At 38.9% G+C, this 17,771-nt stretch overlaps 1 protein-coding gene across 1 annotated transcript in view; it reads right to left on the bottom strand.

The window, feature by feature from the left end:
- LOC108793933 (mucin-2-like) overlaps positions 1-17,426 on the bottom strand; it is a 147,204-nt gene extending 129,778 nt beyond the window's left edge. The window contains exons 1-6 of the mRNA XM_018564895.1: positions 17,351-17,426; positions 15,849-16,110; positions 11,089-11,203; positions 9,829-9,919; positions 7,496-7,611; positions 4,261-4,477 (exon numbers count right to left, since the gene is read on the bottom strand). Of these exons, the coding sequence (XP_018420397.1) occupies positions 4,261-4,477; positions 7,496-7,611; positions 9,829-9,919; positions 11,089-11,203; positions 15,849-16,110; positions 17,351-17,426 (877 nt within the window). The remainder of the gene's footprint in view (positions 1-4,260; positions 4,478-7,495; positions 7,612-9,828; positions 9,920-11,088; positions 11,204-15,848; positions 16,111-17,350) is intronic.
- Between the last annotated feature and the right edge of the window lie 345 nt (positions 17,427-17,771).

Raw genomic sequence — 17,771 nt, 5'->3', positions numbered from 1 at the left:
AGAATAGATCATATCTTCCTTACACAGCCTACACTTCCCTTGGTCAGATCCTCTTCTATCCTGCCCATCTCCTGGTCAGACCATTCTGCGGTGACCCTCTCTATCCCTTCTATACTATCCTCACCACCCTCCCCTTCTTGGTCTCTTAATGAATACCTTTTGTCGGATGAAGGTAATGTTTCTATAATTCGTGCAGCTATTTTGGAATACCTGGCCCATAACTCTACACCTGACATTGCTCCAGTGACGCTATGGGAAGCTCATGAAGTGGTTATATGGGGGCAATGTATCAGACTTGCCTCTAAAATTAAACGAGAACGCCTACGAAAACAAAAATCTCTGGAGGATACTTTCCTTATAGCCTCCGCAGATTTTTCCCTCTCCCCACACCCGCTAATCGTCGTAGAGTTGAGTCAGCACGAAGGGACTTGAATTTGTTATTGTCATATAAAACTGATGCTATTTTACGGAGGACGAGACATCATTTTTATATGCATGCTAACAAACCTACCTCCATGCTGGCAACTTGTCTCAGTAATCTTGATCCGACAAGACGTCCTCTGACTTTGCGTACCGCCCAGGGCTCCCTTACCAATAACCCTAACATAATTGTAGATGAATTTAGTAAACACTTGACGAAACTTTACACCCCAGACTGTACTTTTTCCAAAGATTCTGCTGATAATTTATTTGCCCCACTAGCTCTTCCACAGATCCCGACTGACATCAAATTGCTTCTGGAGGACACGATTTCTGAATCGGAAGTTCTCCAAGCTATCAAATCTCTCAAAACACAAAAGAGGGCGGGACCTGATGGTTTCCCTGCTCTTTATTATAAAAAATTATCAGATCTTTTAGCCCCGATCTTGGTTGCATCCTTTAATGCCCTCCGTTCCCACAGCAATCTAGGCACAGATACTCTTACAGCTTCAATCTGTATGATCCCCAAACCAAATTCAGATAATACTATTTGGGCGAATTTCCGCCCCATATCCCTACTAAATTTAGATATCAAAATCCTAGCTAAAATACTGGCGAACAGACTGAACTTGGGGATAGGTCAGCTGATTCCCAAAGATCAGGTTGGTTTTATGCCATTTCGTCAGGCCACGGACGGCATTCGTAGAGCGACTCTCCTCTCATCTAGCGCATTCGAGGAAAATCCCCGCTATGTTCCTCTCCCCAGACATTAAAAAAGCTTTTGATTCCCTCTCCTGGCCTTATCTTTTTTACATATTGGAGCGTTGGGGTTTCGGCCCTTTGTTTAGTAAATTGATATCTGCTCTTTACACCTTCCCTACAGCTAGAGTTCATTATGCTGGGTTTAAATCTGCCCCCTTCTCTATAAACAGAGGGACTAGACAAGGGTGTCCTCTATCCCCGTTACTCTTTGCATTAGCCATAGAACCACTCGCGCAATTGATCCGTGAGCATCCTGATATATCAGGAATCCCCGTAGCTGGCCATCATTACAAGTTGAGTCTGTTCGCCGACTACATCCTTCTCACCGTGTCACAACCTCTTGTCTCGCTCCCTAATCTCTTTGCAATTCTTTCTTCCTTCAGCTCCTTTTCAGGTCTCTCTGTGAACCTCTCAAAAGCTAAAGCACTCAACATTTCGCTTCCTTACCAGACGGTTCAGCTAATCCGATCATCATTCACGTTTCCCTGGGCCCTCACTGCTCTCTCTCTTATCTAGGTGTTCAATTGACCTCTTCTTATACATCATTATATTCAGCTAATTATCCTCCATTATTTCAACGTCTACGATCCTTACTCTCTACCTGGTCTCATTTCCCCCTTTCCCTAATGGGTCCTATAGCAGCTGTAAAAATGACCTTCCTACAAAATTACTTTATTTCTTCAGAATCCTCCCTGTTCATATACCTACTCACAATATCTGAATACTTCAAAGACATGTGATGCACTTCATCTGGGCGGGTCATAAGCCTCGTATTCCTAGACATTCTATGTTTCTCCCTAGACCGCTAGATGGTCTGGGTGTGCCTGACCTAATGCAATATTACCGTGCGGCACAAATCGCACCTCTGACTAAGTACCATACCTCAATTGAGGTTCCTTTATGGGTTTCGCTAGAAGCTGTAGATTGTGACCCAATTGGAGTACATAATCTACTATGGTCTATCCCACGGACTCGTCCCAAGATTCACAATCCGATAACTTTACATTCCCTGAAGATATGGGACTCTGTGAAACACTCCGGAAAACTTATTTCCCCCCAACTTCCCCTTCTCTCCTTTCTTAATAACCCAGCCTTCCTCCCTGGCCTGGAAACTCCAGCTGCTTTCTCCAGATGGTCTGACAACAATATGATACGCTTTCACTCTCTGCTCGACTCAAATGGAATTACGTCCTTTTCAACGTTACACACTAGACATGACTTCAGAACTGCTGATGTTTTCCGACATATTCAAATACGACATTTCATAACCTCCATGATAGGCCCTAATCTCACTTGCTCTCCTCTTACTTCATTCGAACGTTTTTGCTTAGACTCTCCACCTACTAAAGGAGTAATTTCTCAGCTCTATTCCTCCCTACTTCACTCTTCTTCTATACCTGCTCACACATATATGTCACACTGGCATCGAGATCTGGGGATAATTTTGGATAGTGAGCAATGGGATCAAATTTGGGCCTCGATCAGGACTTCCTCTCCATGTGCAGCGGCAGTGGAGACTAACTATAAAGTTATAATGAGATGGTATTATGTTCCCTCTAGACTGGCTCGTATGTTTCCTTCATCTTCTCCGCTATGTTATCGCCAATGTGATTCCATAGGTACAATGTTCCACACATGGTGGGAATGTCTGATAGCACAGAGTTTTTGGAGCAAAATATTTGCCTTTATTCATTTCCTTATCAATATTACTCCCCCATTTCAACCAACAGTAGCTCTTCTAAACTTGAGACCTGACAATATTCCAACCTCACAATTTATCCTTATGACACACATTCTCACTGCTGCTAAACAAACAATTGCAAAAGCCTGGTTGTCTCCTGTATTTAAAATGTCTGAGGTGAAAACCCGTCTTCACACAGTGTTTGTACACGAAAAACCCACTGCAAAACTTCAAGACAAAATGGTAAAATTCGAAAGGATCTGGGATCCATGGATCCAGAAATGTCTTCCAATTTTTTTTGATGCTGCTTTAAAGAGGGCTTGAAATGCTATTATCAATTTTATTCTTAATTCTTCACATTTTAATATTGATAATCTGTCTCAGAACTTGTCCCCCCCCCCCCTCATTCTCCTTCTCTCCCTTTTTTCTCTCTTAGTCTGTCTCTATTCTGTTCTTTCCTTTCCCTTCCAATCCGATCTAGATAATTTACTTATTGCATTATGTGATATTATATTTTGTCTTCCTATCTTTACCTTATATTGAATTATCAAATTGTTGCGCATGATAGTGTTGCATACTAGTATCTATATAGTTATGTTTTATAATTTTAGTATTGTTCTATTCGGATTTTGTATTCTGAAAATTGTCAATAAAAATAATTAAAAAAAAAAAGTAGAAAGACGTGCTTGCTTGATCACACCCAGTATTGTAATAAAGGCATAATGGCTAGGAAGAATGATGAGTCAATTGCATGAGCAGAAAATTACATTTCAAAATACATTCTGTACACATTGGGGGGAATTTATCAGAACTGGAGCAGACAAAATCTGAAGCAGTTCTGCATGGCAACCAATCAGCTTCCCTCTTTCATTTTCAAATCGGAAGCTGATTGGTTGCCATGGGCAAGTGCTCAAGATTCTGCTTGCTCCAGTTTTGATAAATTCCCCTCACTGAGTGTACAGAATACCCCCATCTGCTGTGTTTGCAAGGAAGCAATTCTTAAATAACATTAAAGCAGAAATCCAAGAAATATCTGTTTGACACTTTCACCATTCAGAGAACGTCTTATACATACTTCCATGAATACAAGCCATTCTCTGATTGGACAAACAAGAGAGGATGGGGTACTGACGCCATGATTTTAGCTTAGTGCAATTAGAGAACGCCTTGTTTTCATGCATCCCATGCATATTTCTGTATCCTCAGCAACTCTCTGGAGGTGAGTATTGAAGAATTAGATGTAATCAATCTAGGCCAATGTAAGTAAGATAACATAGTTGCTGAAGTTCAACTTTAAATGACAAAATGGCTTATATAGCAATTATATGTGTCATCTTTTTTTTTTCACAGAACGTGGAGTTACTCTTGCACAGAGAAGTCATAGAAAGCATACTTACGGCAGAAGTGGTCAGTCCTCCAGTTTCCTGGGCGACCTCCAGCATGGGAACACTGCCTAGAATATTCACTGATAGTGCTACACAGGCAGAAGGAGTCCTGGGATTGCCCACAGGAGCACATGTCCAGCACACAGGCATTAATATAAGCTTCCACATTAAGGAGATCGGGGCAGCCAGAAAATGCAGCATGTGACAGGTGTTCTTCACACACCGAGCGCTGAGGAAAATATGAAGATGGTTAATGAGAGGTGGAGGCAAGGGTTTTCTGTTACATATATATTAACCTATCAGTGTTTAGTCTCTTCCAGGACTAAAAACATGAATTAAAAACACGACTGTCTGCTATAGACAAAACATACAGGGGGGAATTATTTAAAACGGGAGCAGACAGATTCTGGAGCCGTTGCTTATGGCAACCAAACAGCGTTTCTCTTCAGTTTGTTCAGCTAAGATTTGAAAATGAAAAAGAGAAGCTGATTGGTTGCCATGGGCAACTCGCCAGATTGCATCTGTTGCAATTTTAATACATTTCCCTCACAGTATTCTTTATACAGGAGCCATAAAGACCTTATCCCTCATCAAGGTTTATTTTAGAACATTTATATTATATAGTGATGACTGCAGGGAGACTAATGGGAACATATTTCTACAATATTTACTTTTGAGGTGGTCGCTTGTGTTTCTCCCTATTTAGTAGAACATGCATACTTAAAACAGACCTTTACCCATATCTTTAAAATAACAACACACACACCTTTAGAAATGTTTACTAATGACAATCTACAAACACATACTTCTAAATAATTGCCGGCTTTGTATTCTTTACACTCCTTATTTATCTTTTCTTTCCCAGTCTTCGGACAGTGGCCATGTTTACTAAGGGCAGATTACTAGCTCTCCTATTACTTCCTGGATTTCTAGCACATGTGACTGGACATGTGACTCGGACATGTGACCATACATATCATCTCAGGGGAGGAAAATGCCTTTCCCTGAGATCTCGTGAGATTACAGATGACATTTCCCAGCAATGCTCTGCTGATGACAAGGCAATCCCAATGTGCATTGCGTTGGCAAATTGAAGTCTTTTGCACTTTCAAAGCAGGAAGTGATTGCTCTGTGTGTGTAAGTATTTCAAAATCACAGCATTTTACAGCTGACATGTCTATGTTATTATTAATCATCATACATAGAGGGGTGCATTGGTAGAGTTTGATTTTTGAGTGTAAAGGTCCGCTTTAATTATGGGATGGTAACGTTTAATTTTGAGTGGCTTAAAGTGAACCTGTGTTATGTGCATACTGTTATGTGCATAATGCCCATTCCCCTGTACTCACCTTTCCTTTGAACACACACCACTACTGTGTATAGTCATTGGGAGCATAACAAATATCTGGCAATTTTAGATGTGGGGTGCATGGGACTGTCTCCCCTTCCTTGGTACAACAGTGAGAAACCAATAAACCAATCAAACTGTTGTATATCTACCTGCACTGTTGTTTGATGGTTACACTTTGTTTGGCTGAAGAAGGGATCTATACGGTTCCAAAATGTCGTTATACAATGTGATACATCTTTTGTCAATAAAGAGCATTGACAGAAAACCGTATTGGAGTGCGAGTGACTTTCTAACAAGTTTCACTGATCTGCAGAGGCAACTGTGTTATCTCAACACCCACCAATTACTCTGGGTTACAAATCCAGTCAGGAGTGCGATGGTATCTACGTGAGTTACTATTTGTCTCCCCTTCCTGTCACATGAGGGAGTCCGCAGCCCTGTGTGAGCTCCAACTACAGTGATTTGGATCTAACACAGGGCTTCTTCTCTTTCTCTCCTTGCTCTTGGCAGCTGACAAAGCATTAAGGGAATAAGGAACAATTAATGTGTGCTGCTTGGCATAGGGCATTAAAGCAAACATGTTGATTTCCCCTCATTGGCAAAGCTCAGGTTTGCTTTAAAGAGACAATTGCCCATTCAGCCCATCCCCCCAGCACAATTGCTCTTGCACAGATTTACCAGGGCTTCTGGGTATGGGGAGCAGGTATGGGTAAGTGTCCTCTGCTATGGAACAGTGCTTAGGCATGATTAACCAATAGCCAAACCAGAACATTGTAACGGGGAGAGGCAGTGACATCATCCACCCAAGTAAGTTCAGACACCATCTGACACCGGAGCTTACTGATTGTGAACAGCTTAAGCAGTGAGGTGGTGAGGGATGAGTGAATGTACCTTGCTGAGGAGGTATGCTATCAGGGGACACTATCACTTCTCCCTCAAAGGAAAAGTGATTCATTTTTGCTTACCAAAAGTGGCACTGCCGCTCTGTCAGAATAACAGGGTAAGGGAATAAGACAGCGATCGTAGAATTCAGTAGCAAATAAAGTTTTCACATGACTGCTGTTGCTTACTACTGGCGCTAGGGTAGCCTGACATAGGACCAATGCGTCCTTTGCCATGAACTCCATCATGGGAGAGCCTGTGTCTGATTGGACACAGAGTCCCTTCAGGTTTTGAGCAGCCATCCTTGACACAGAGGGGTTATATATAGCCCTTTCTGCCTCACTTGGGTGTGCCCGTAGTGTAAAGAATACAGAGAGGAACAGACGGCTTCATGTGAGAGAATAGGCCCACCATTAGGGACATGTTCCTGAGAGGAGAGATAGGTTAGGTACCCTCCCAAACAACCTCGGAGACTGTATGGCATCCAGAGAAATTGTGCTTCCTGAGTAATTGGTCTGGTGCATCTCTGTGCACTGCTCTGCTAGAACAGCATATTTTTGGAACGGTCACCCCCTAAGAAGCCTCATGGGTAAACATTTAGGGAAATATGCCTAAAGCACCCTCATATATGTAAGCTCTGCATGTTTTAGCTGCCTGGTGACTGATGTAAATACATGCCCTGTTGTACAGAGCTAAACTTTGGAGAGGGAATAACTTATTGTCATAACTGCTGATTACTCGCTACAACATTTAAAGAATATTTAAAGGAGACTTTGTGCTACCTGTTCACAATAAATCACTTCCACTGGGTGAGCAATGCCTACATGCATGCTTTTGAGGCACTAACGTTCATTTGTCAGGCAAGTCACAAAATAAAGAAACACCTTTCATCAATTTTAAAATTCAGAGGACATTGTTAGACCTTACTTTTTACATGTAGATGTGTATATAGACTGCAATGAAACACAACTAGAACTTGTTCTGAAAAAACATGGACATGAGACTGTTACTTACATATTGGGAACAATCGGATGTGTCCTTTTGCTGAGTCTCATCTACGTCGGTACAGGCAACGCTAGGGTCATTAATTTTCTGCATATTTCCAAACTGCACAGGACCAAAATATATGTCTGTGTACAAAATAAAACACCAAACAATTACCAATGCATCTCATTACAACCAAGACTTGTTATTTAGCTACAATGAATGAACCTACAATGAATGAACCTAATGCCAAACTCCAACCATTTTTGTTTACTTTTGGACAGAGTGAAAAACCGCTTATATTTCTGTCAAGCTCTTAATTCTGTCTGTGACATCTTGCACAGATTTTCCCTCACTACCTTTACCTGTGACTCCTGTATAGGGTTGCCACCTTTTCTTCAAGCAAAACCCGAACACTCTAGCGACGCGCAGACATTTTTTTGGAGTCGTGGCTTATTCATATGTAAATAGTACCACCCATTCATAGGTAAATATCACAGTCGAGACTGTACAGTGAAAGCCCAGTAGCCTCTATCTTAATTTTGGTTGCCCCTGTCTGCCCGACATCTTGTGTCCGGGTTTCTGCTGCCATGAAACCCGGACACAGCATTCAAAACCTGAACTGTCCGGGTGAATCCTGGACAGGTGACAACCCTACTCCTGTACAAGAAAGGAGGGGTGCAGGTGTTACCAAAAGTTAGCAAGAAAAACATTGTTAGAAATTCTAACCCTTTCCCGCTCAACTAAAAAATGTGTTTTTGTCTATGTTTTTGTTGCAGAGACTTCCCCAACAGGAAGTGAGGAAAAATCTCCAACACGGACAACATGGCTGTAACACCTCCCTGCTCTGCTCAAAAGGAAATAAAACTTTTTAGCTGGAAATGGGCTTTTAACTATGCATGAAGGGGTTCCACAACAACATGACACGTTGCATTCAAACTGCTCTCTTTAAGGCATTCTCACCACTGAGATTTTTGCTTCATAGCAATCTAATAAACATGCCTTATAGTGACATTTAACTCTTAAAAATGCATTTAAGTTATTCAAGTATTTACAATACAGTATCGTATTTGTGCATCACTCAGCTGTAGATCCTCAAATCATCTATGAATTCTTGCTGACACTGTCCTTCCTTCTGGAGGGTGACTACTTTTGTTCTCCATGGTCCCTGTGTGTTGTAAAGTAGGCACCGCTCCAAGCTCACTCCCGTGATGGACTATAATTTCAATACAAATTAGTAAACTAAACGTAAAATTGTAGTCCATCACAGGAGCATGATTGGAATGGTGGCTACTTTACAACACACATGGGGACCATGGAGAACGAAAGTAGCCACCCTCCAGAAGGAAGGACAGTTTTGGCGCCAATTTAGAGATGATTTGAGGATCTACAGCCGAGTGATACACAAATAAGATACATTTTTGTTAATTGTTAAGGTAATTCAATGCATTTTTAAGATTTAATCCCTGAGTTTAGTGTCACTTTAAGTACAATAGCATGCAATAGAAAATCATTATTCAGCCAGATAATACTATAATACTTATAATACTGGACACCCTGTGATGCTGGGCCCCATAAGATGCATATTGTCACCACTACAGTTATGCTTTAGCCAACATCTGTAAAGGTTTATTTTTAATGATAAGTCACAATAATCCGCACTGGAGTGGAATAAAGATTGGAAAAACCTCACCCTTTTCTGTCTTCAGTACCTACACATTGATCCTATAATGTGACAAGCAGCCTCCCTGACCACATTGACATATACCTCCAGTCTTCTCTACCTCTCGATCTATTGACCGTTTTCTATTGCTTTAAGAAGCAGTATATTGTATCATATATTCAGTTTCAACTGAAGTGTATGCATATCAGTTTACTTAAAATGCCTTGTTTGTATTCAGTATTTTAAACAATCATTGTTATTTAGTATAATGTCCAATAATCAGATTTTTGCAGCAGAAAACTGCATAGAATGGGATCTTAAATTTGATTACTAAAGATTACAAGACAACTCTTCTCTTTACATTATGTAATGCGGAATATTGAAGAACCCAACTATATAAATAAATATAGTATCACATACTTTTTATTCTATTTTATATAATATACAAATATAGTAAACACTACAACAAAACTCCCGACCAGCTGCCTGTTTAACACAGTTACATTAAGGTTAAACAGTAAGACTCACCACACATGTCAGATTGTACAACCTCCTTTAGATCTACCAACAAGTGTTGAGTGCTTAGTTGCTTAAGATAATCATTATGTTGCCCATTGTGCTGTATGTATTAAAACAGTAATATCACTACTAATCGGTAGAGTGATGCTGAAATAAGTTGGCACAAATCCAGATTACTTACCCCGATCGATGAATTCATTATAAGAAGGTATGCCATTATAGTCGCCACACAGTCCGCAGGTATGGTTGTTAAACTTTGGGTCCAGCTCCACCTGTACAGGAGAAGACAACTCTGTATTGCTACTGATGCTTTTACAGCAGAATCATAGTTATTGTTAAACTACAGTCCAGCAACCATCTTTCACTGGTATGTCTATTTGGGTAAATCAGGTAGATGTTGGTTACTATGTATCATTAATGATTGTATTATGAGGCAAAGAGCGATACACATGGGCTGATTTACTTACGGAGAGAATCTTAATGCAACAAATTGTCTGATTATTCACTTCAATTATCCAATCATTTAAAAATCAAATACCTGTTTATTTTTTAAATCTGCACTAGATATTCAAGTGAATAGGAATTTGCTATTTAATTGGATAATTGGTGTGAATTTATACACAATTTATTGAGTGTAAATGATCAATTCCTTTAGAAAATCAGCATCATAATGTGACCTAATTCCTAACACAGGTTCAACTTTCATAGTTCTTACAAATGAAACCTGATGAAGATCTGACTGCTTGATGAGGGTTACTGCTCATCAATGCACAGTCCTCTAAACCAGCCTTTCCCGATCTTTATTTAAGGCACCCTTTAAAAGGATGCAAAATCTCGAGACACCCCAGTCTAAAATGTAAAAGTTGTAAATTTAAAAAATTACCCAGATAGGAGTGTGGTATGGATTTTAAGGAAAAAATGGTTCTCCAGATTTGCATCATAGTCCCCCATCAAATCAGGAAGCCCCAATTTACATTTGAGCCCCCTTTACAGTAGGACCCCCATCACATCAGACTCCCCCTCTTTTTCATTAGAATCCCTCTTCATATCAGAAGCCCCTTTTCCACATCAGAATCCCCCCTTTACATTGGAACCCCTCTTTTATATTAGAGCCTGCAGTTGTTTCAGCATGGCAGAGGTTGGAGGAGAACTACTGTCCTTTTCTGAATAGATCCCACCCTCCCTGGAATAGCATTATTCGTTTCCATGGTGCTGTTAAACATTTTGAGGCACCCCTGAGGAAGCCAGAAGGCACCTCATGGTTCCAGCGCAACATGGTTGAGAACGACTGCTCTAAGTAAACAATTCTCTATATCAGCAATGCAGAAGATACCATTTAAGAGGAGGGGTATAGTATAGTACAGTAACAGAAGATGTCTTATAAAGAAAGTTTAGATGCTTTACAGTGTTTTTTCGAGGTTGGTACTTCCAGATTCCTTACCATGATTGCATCTTCTTTGTTCCACATAAGGGTTAAACCCATCTTCGTATACATCTTAAAGTATGTATCAGTTTTCTGAAGCAGGATTCCAAAGCTGTAGTATGGTGTCTTAGCACTGTAAAATATGGTAATTGGAACATACATATTCAGTGCAAGTTTTTTTTAATAATTGTAAAGTGTGGAGAAAACAAACAAAAACACTCACATGAAACATCACTCAATAATCCACTTTCTAAAGATTTAAACCTAAACTCCAGGCACACAACTAAAATAAAAGCTACAATGCCAAATTCTCTGTTATATTTTCCATAACCACCTTGTTCAGTAAGCTTTGGAAATGAGTGGTTTCAGAAAGATGGCAATACATTCAGTTATTCTGTGTTGAAATAAACTGTCCCTGAGAAATATCCTGATTAGGGATAGGCAGAGGGATTTCTGTGAAATCGATTTCATACCGAACCAGAACCTCCAATTTTCCTCAATGAGGTGAAATTTGGTTGAGGAAAAATTCCTACCATTTTTTGTTTTTGTTTTATTCATATTTTTTAGGGGGGTTACTATTAAATAATAGTTTAGCTCATTGTATTTAGTATACTTTGTATTTATATTTTATTTCCTTTTTTGTATATTTGACCGTTATTTGTGTACTATCACTCGAAATGTTTTATTTTCCTTTTTCTTTAACTGTCTGTTTTTCTTTTTTTCTGTGTTTTGCCTGCTTTTCTTTTTGTGAAAAAAATAATAATAAGACTAATGAGGAGCTTCTTTTGGCACAAAAACAGGTTCAGGATAGTTATAATGAGTAATCATAACCCTCCGGAGCCATTTAACACCCACTGTACAGTATCCTTAGAAACTACCAAAACCAATCAAAATTTTGCCTCCACTATTGACTCCAATGCAGTAGGTGACAATATGCTGAAATTTCCTGATTTTTACAAAAATTGTGCAGTCATAAAAACTTTGATTTGCTCATTGCCATATTCTGATATGGTGCTGGCATGATCATTTATTTAATTTACTAGTGATTCATTTTTCAAGTGTTAAAGGCAATTGAGAGGAAAGCAACAACGTTTAAATTGTAGGGTTTTATTTTCAATATTTAAAAATGCTTATATTTGTAGCTTTATGTAAGGGGCTTATTGCTGCCTGCATCCCCTTCTCGAGTATTAATCATGCAATGGTTCCAAACTTGGGCTGAGGTATTTGTTTTATCCTCAGTTGTTAGATATTGGGTGAGTACATCTAAGCTTACTCCTACAAAATTCAGTGTGGCTGAGTATTCAGTGTTCATTCTTTTTCTATAGTTATCATGAGTATTCACAGGCTGATTTCACAATATGGTTGGTAACTTTAGTTCTTGAGAATCCATGATTCATAACAATAAGGTAGAGTTCTATTGAAACATCCAGTATTTAAAACTGCTATAAATGTTTAACTTTTTCAGGGTTACACCTTACAGTGCTCACCATATGTTCTAAGTTACGTACAAGACTTGGTCTATCTATTAAGGAACCTCATTTTAATTGTTTTATCTAATACACCCCACCCAAGGGAACACCTTGTACAAATGTCAGATCATATACTGCTGCTTACAAAAGACAGCGCCCTTATCCAGACTGCAGTTCTGTCAATAATTATGGATATCGATCAAAGGGAGATAGATTTAGAAAAGCCAAAGCAAAACAATGTTTTATAATAAAGTAACATTAACATTTGTAAAAAATATAGCTGACAGCAATGCCATTTGTTTAGATAATAAAACAAATTTTAATTTAATTTCCTCCTGACACTTTCCCCCCTAAGTTATGGCTTATGTGGATTGTCTTCAGAAAAGGGGTAGGTGGTGAAATCTGAAATTTCTGTATTTGTATTATTTAGTCAATAAATATTAATTTATACTTTTTTTGGTCAACTTTTTTTCAGATTTATGCTAGCCATAAAAATGTGAAGATTCTGAGTCAATCAGGATCAGAAGACAATCAAATGTCTATAGCCTACCTACTACTTGTGCGGGTCTGGGGGTGGGATGGAATCCAAGATAGATTTCTCAATATGATTATAAGTCCCCTTGGATACTGCTGGCAATTAAGGTGTATACATTTGCTTGCTCACTCAGTTCTGGCTTACATTTTTATACCAGGATCATGGCATAAAATGATGATGTCTGGATGATTGTATTGTCCCTCTCAGATAAAGCTGGTGGTGGATGCAAAGAAATGTGCTTGCTCAGATAGTTTCAGCTTATATATTTTTTCCATGATCATTACACAGAATGATCATGTACCTGTCAGAAGATCCAACCACAGTCTCTTGTCTATGGCTGTCATTAGTGTACATAAATACTCACAGTAGTTTTTCTGTGATTGTGGCATGCTTTCACTCACTGGCCAGATCTCTGTACAAGATTTGACCAAATCCTGATAATAACCATTAGGACCAATGCATAAAGTTTAATGTAAGTGGAAAGAGATTTGTACCACTGTATGTCTTCTTTCAAATTCTGCCATCCATTTCCTAGTTTACAGACTGGTGGCTTCCACAAAGGGTTAAGTAGTTTTACATCTGAGCACTGCACAGTTTCTAATCCTCACTGCTTAAGTAATGGATCCAATGCTTTAAATTGATTGGGATGCAAATCCATACTAAATATGGTGTTCTTCTGAAACTTCTAATACAAGGCTTAAATAAATTACATTTATTTAATGAAAATTGGCAGACATTAGTAATTACTGCATGTCCACCCCTTCAGATGAAAAAATTTTATTCAACATCCAATAAAATTGTTTTGTAAAATGTTTTATTTTAAATTAATTTATCAGTATTCAACGCATTATGATTATTAGTATTATATGTTATTATTATTTAGGATTTATATAGTGCCAACAGTTTGTGCAGTGCTTTACATTATAAGGAAGACATTACATAACAATACAATTCAAGACAAGATGGTTAGGGGGGCTTACAATCCAAAAGTTTAGTAAAGAGGTTCTGGAGGTTAAACATTGTCAATGTATTTAGTCCATTCCACTCCTATCTTATTTAGACCATATCCCTTCTATTTTGTTCTTTTTTCTACCTATAAAGAAATCCACAGTCCATAGAAATATTCCCCTTTCTCCACATGTTTCACCATGGTCTGCGGCTTTGTCAAAGAGATAAACGTACCCCATACTTGACCTAATACTGCAGTGTAGCCTGAAAAGTATTATACCATGCAAGAAAAAGTATTTCAGAGCACAGAGCATAACTGACCCTGGAAATTCTGTATGTGACCCTTTTACTTAAATTGATGGACCTAGCACTAAAGCTGCCCATGAATTCACTGAAATTCGTGCCATGGGTGGCCCTATCAGCACCTCCTGGCTCCACAAACGTTGATTGAAAAATTGAAGGATCTGGGTGGTTGCTGTTTGAATACACAAACCAGCAGGGAAGATTCCTCCATCCACAGTGTGAATGGGAAAATAGATACATTTATTTTGTGCAGCCTGAAGGCTGAATAAGAGAGATCTATGCATGTTGTTAGGGTTTCTTACTCTTCCTACTCCAGTTAGCTGTGCATGGCTTGTTTAGCAGTATGTTTGACGCTATTGTTTCTCTTTGCCACTCTCTTATGACCAAACCCGCAAACATCATCATTCTGCAATTACTAAAAAAACATGATGAATTCCTGTCTCAGAGTGATGATGCAAATACCAGTTAACTATTTAACTATCAGCTTGTCCATTCAGTCTCTGCCCTTGCGTGTGTTCTGATCCACCAAGTGCTGTGCTGTTTTTCCTGTTCTCTGTGTATGACCCTGGCTCTTGCTGACTGATCTCCTGGTTCCTGACTCCGGCTTTTGTTTCCCTTTATTCTGCTCTCAGAGTTCCCTGACCTGGTTCGGCTGACTACCCGCTTTGGCATCAGACCTCTGGCTTGGCGTTGACTTCGTCCTGAACTTCCTGCATTGTTTTTTTGCCATCTTTATTTATTGTTTTTCTCAATAAACTCCTTTTATTTTTAACCTGCACTTAAGTTTCTGTCTGGTTTCTTGGTTCCCTAATACATGTATGGCTAGCTTAAGAGATCATTCAGTTTGGCCATCTGCATGTGGACACTGGACATTGATTTGATGCATATCATGCACCAGATATTTATTAGTAAATGCTTATAATAACACTTTTCAATAAGATTTACTGTTGGCATATTGGATTTTTTTTTGTCACAACTGTATGCACCAGGAAAAAAGAAAAAGGCTAGTTGCACTCCTTACCGGTATGACCCCGTGATCGGGGAGGGGTGCTCGGAATGACTGCGGATGGCGCCGCCAAATACAGATAATTGCAGAAACGTCACCAGCACACCAAATCCTTATAGGATCAAAGTTCGTAGATTTTATTGCAAACTCATGTCAGTTACACAAGCGCTTTCGGGGCCACACAGGGTCCCTTCATCAGGCATAGCAATGACCATTGCTATGCCTGATGAAGGGACCCTGTGTGCCCCCGAAAGCGCTTGTGTAACTGACATGAGTTTGCAATAAAATCTACGAACTTTGATCCTATAAGGATTTGGTGTGCTGGTGACGTTTCTGCAATTAACTGTATGCACCAGTCTCAAGTCAATACAGAGATTTAAATCTAATCAATCGTTGATAATATAAAGACAAATAAGTACATGTCTTTCAAAGCAGGAGCAGTTAAAACAATTTAGATGCAAATATGTTATTCTACATTTAGAGAAAACATAACGTAATACTGTAGGCTTTTACTTACATGGCTCCATTCACCAACGCATGACTGCTTTTCAGTTGAATGATGACATCTTTGATAGTGATGGTGATTTTATCTACGAGTGGGTGATTATCGTCAGTTGTCCGGTGGACATGGACTGAGAATTCTTGATAAGAGTCCCGACAGTCTGAAGCTAAGTTGTAGCTACATTTTCCTGGAAACTGGTAATAGTCCCCATCAAATGTCTTGAAGTGATGGTTTCCCCATGTACTACAGACATAGTGGCCATGATTGCGTATTCGTCCTGTTAGGAGATGGTATAGATGGTTATAACTGCTAGAAGATAAACATGGCTTATGTGCAGTCTGTTTCAGAGCAATAGATTTTAAATAAATTAGCTTGAAGGACTTGATTTTGACATATAGGGGTTGATTTACTAAACTTATAAACACACCACGAACATGTATACACCTCTGTAGTGTGTTCCCTCCCAGCATGATCTAAAGGTGGAATCTAAACACCTTTGTAGTGTGTACACACCCAGCAGGTGTGTTGTGCAAAGCCCTGCATGTTGCAAGGTGATGTTGTGTAAATTAGCTCTACATTGTGTTGCTTGCGTTGATGAATGCAGGAATGTAAATGCAGGTGCTAACCATTTTTGTCTAAACTGTGAAGCAGCATTATATATGCATCATGTGCATGATTTTTCCATATATGGCATTAGTGGAAATATGCTTTTAGAGACTTTTTGGTTGATAAATACGTTTTGCTGTGTAAAAATCACACGCACCTAGTGCGTGCGTGTGTTTAGGTTAGTAAAGCACCCCCATATTGTCAGTCCAGAAAACCTCTGTTAACAGCTACAGGATTTTTTAACTTACATATTTTTTTATTTTCCTTGATGGGATGCCCTTAAACTTGAAGCGTTTAATGAATGCATAAACATCTACTAACATCTACTAAACATCTCATAAGAATCTACTGCATAAACACTCACAAACATGCATCATCCATATACGAAAAATTAATAATTTAACCAGACATATTTTAGGACCTTTTTCTCTATAAATTTTAATGTATGCAAATTTGATCTTAATTTATAAAACAATTTTCTAATCTTAAAAACAACATCATTTGGCCAATTTTTCTGTTAGCCAAACAAGCACTGTAGCTGTCAATAATTGATGTTAGAAACCTAGAGAGATTATTTCTCTTCTGAGAAATGTCTGTGAATAAAAAAAACTGATTTTTGTGACTTCAGATAATTGTGTCATACTCACTTATCACTAGTAATATTTTATTCTGCTTCACTGCTTGTGAAAATTGGATATATTGTAGCCAAGAATCTTTTTAACATCCAGAACAGTGTAAATTATATTCTTTCAAAGTCAGCATCACAAAATGTACCTATGTGCATCCCAACAACTTTACATTCCATTATGCTATCCTCTTAATTTCCTATCATGTGTCATTTTTTAAAAATGTTTTCTTATCCCATCGCAAATGATGGGTTGATATACGGTTAGTAAAGTAGATGTAATTACCTGATTTTATAGTAAAGGCACTTGAGAGAGCTAGTGCCAGCCACAGCACCACCAAACTGGCAGTCTGGAACCCCATTGTATGTCCCTGGGGCGACTGTTCCTTCAGTAGTATAAGGCACAGTTACTTCTTGCTTTTTATAGGATGATTTGGTGTGTTAGTGACCTCACAGGGGCAGGGAAATGATCAATCTTTACAATCAGTGTAAACATTATGTTTTCTTTCATATAATAGGCTGTCTGGGAGGGATCTTCTAAGAGACATTTATTTCTTTAACTAAGTAACTGCTGGTCAAACCTTTGATACACATCAGTGTTAGAGAATGCCAGTAGTGAATGCAACCTTACCTGTTTCTTTCCTATATACATTGTATGCTTAAAAAAGTTATTTGTTTTCAACCCGTTTATTATACCTTCTCTTAGA

Source organism: Nanorana parkeri, unplaced genomic scaffold, assembly GCF_000935625.1.
Source record: "Nanorana parkeri isolate BGI_ZX_2015 unplaced genomic scaffold, ASM93562v1 scaffold792, whole genome shotgun sequence".
NCBI lineage: Eukaryota > Metazoa > Chordata > Amphibia > Anura > Dicroglossidae > Nanorana > Nanorana parkeri.
This window is presented reverse-complemented; position numbering and strand designations above follow the sequence as displayed.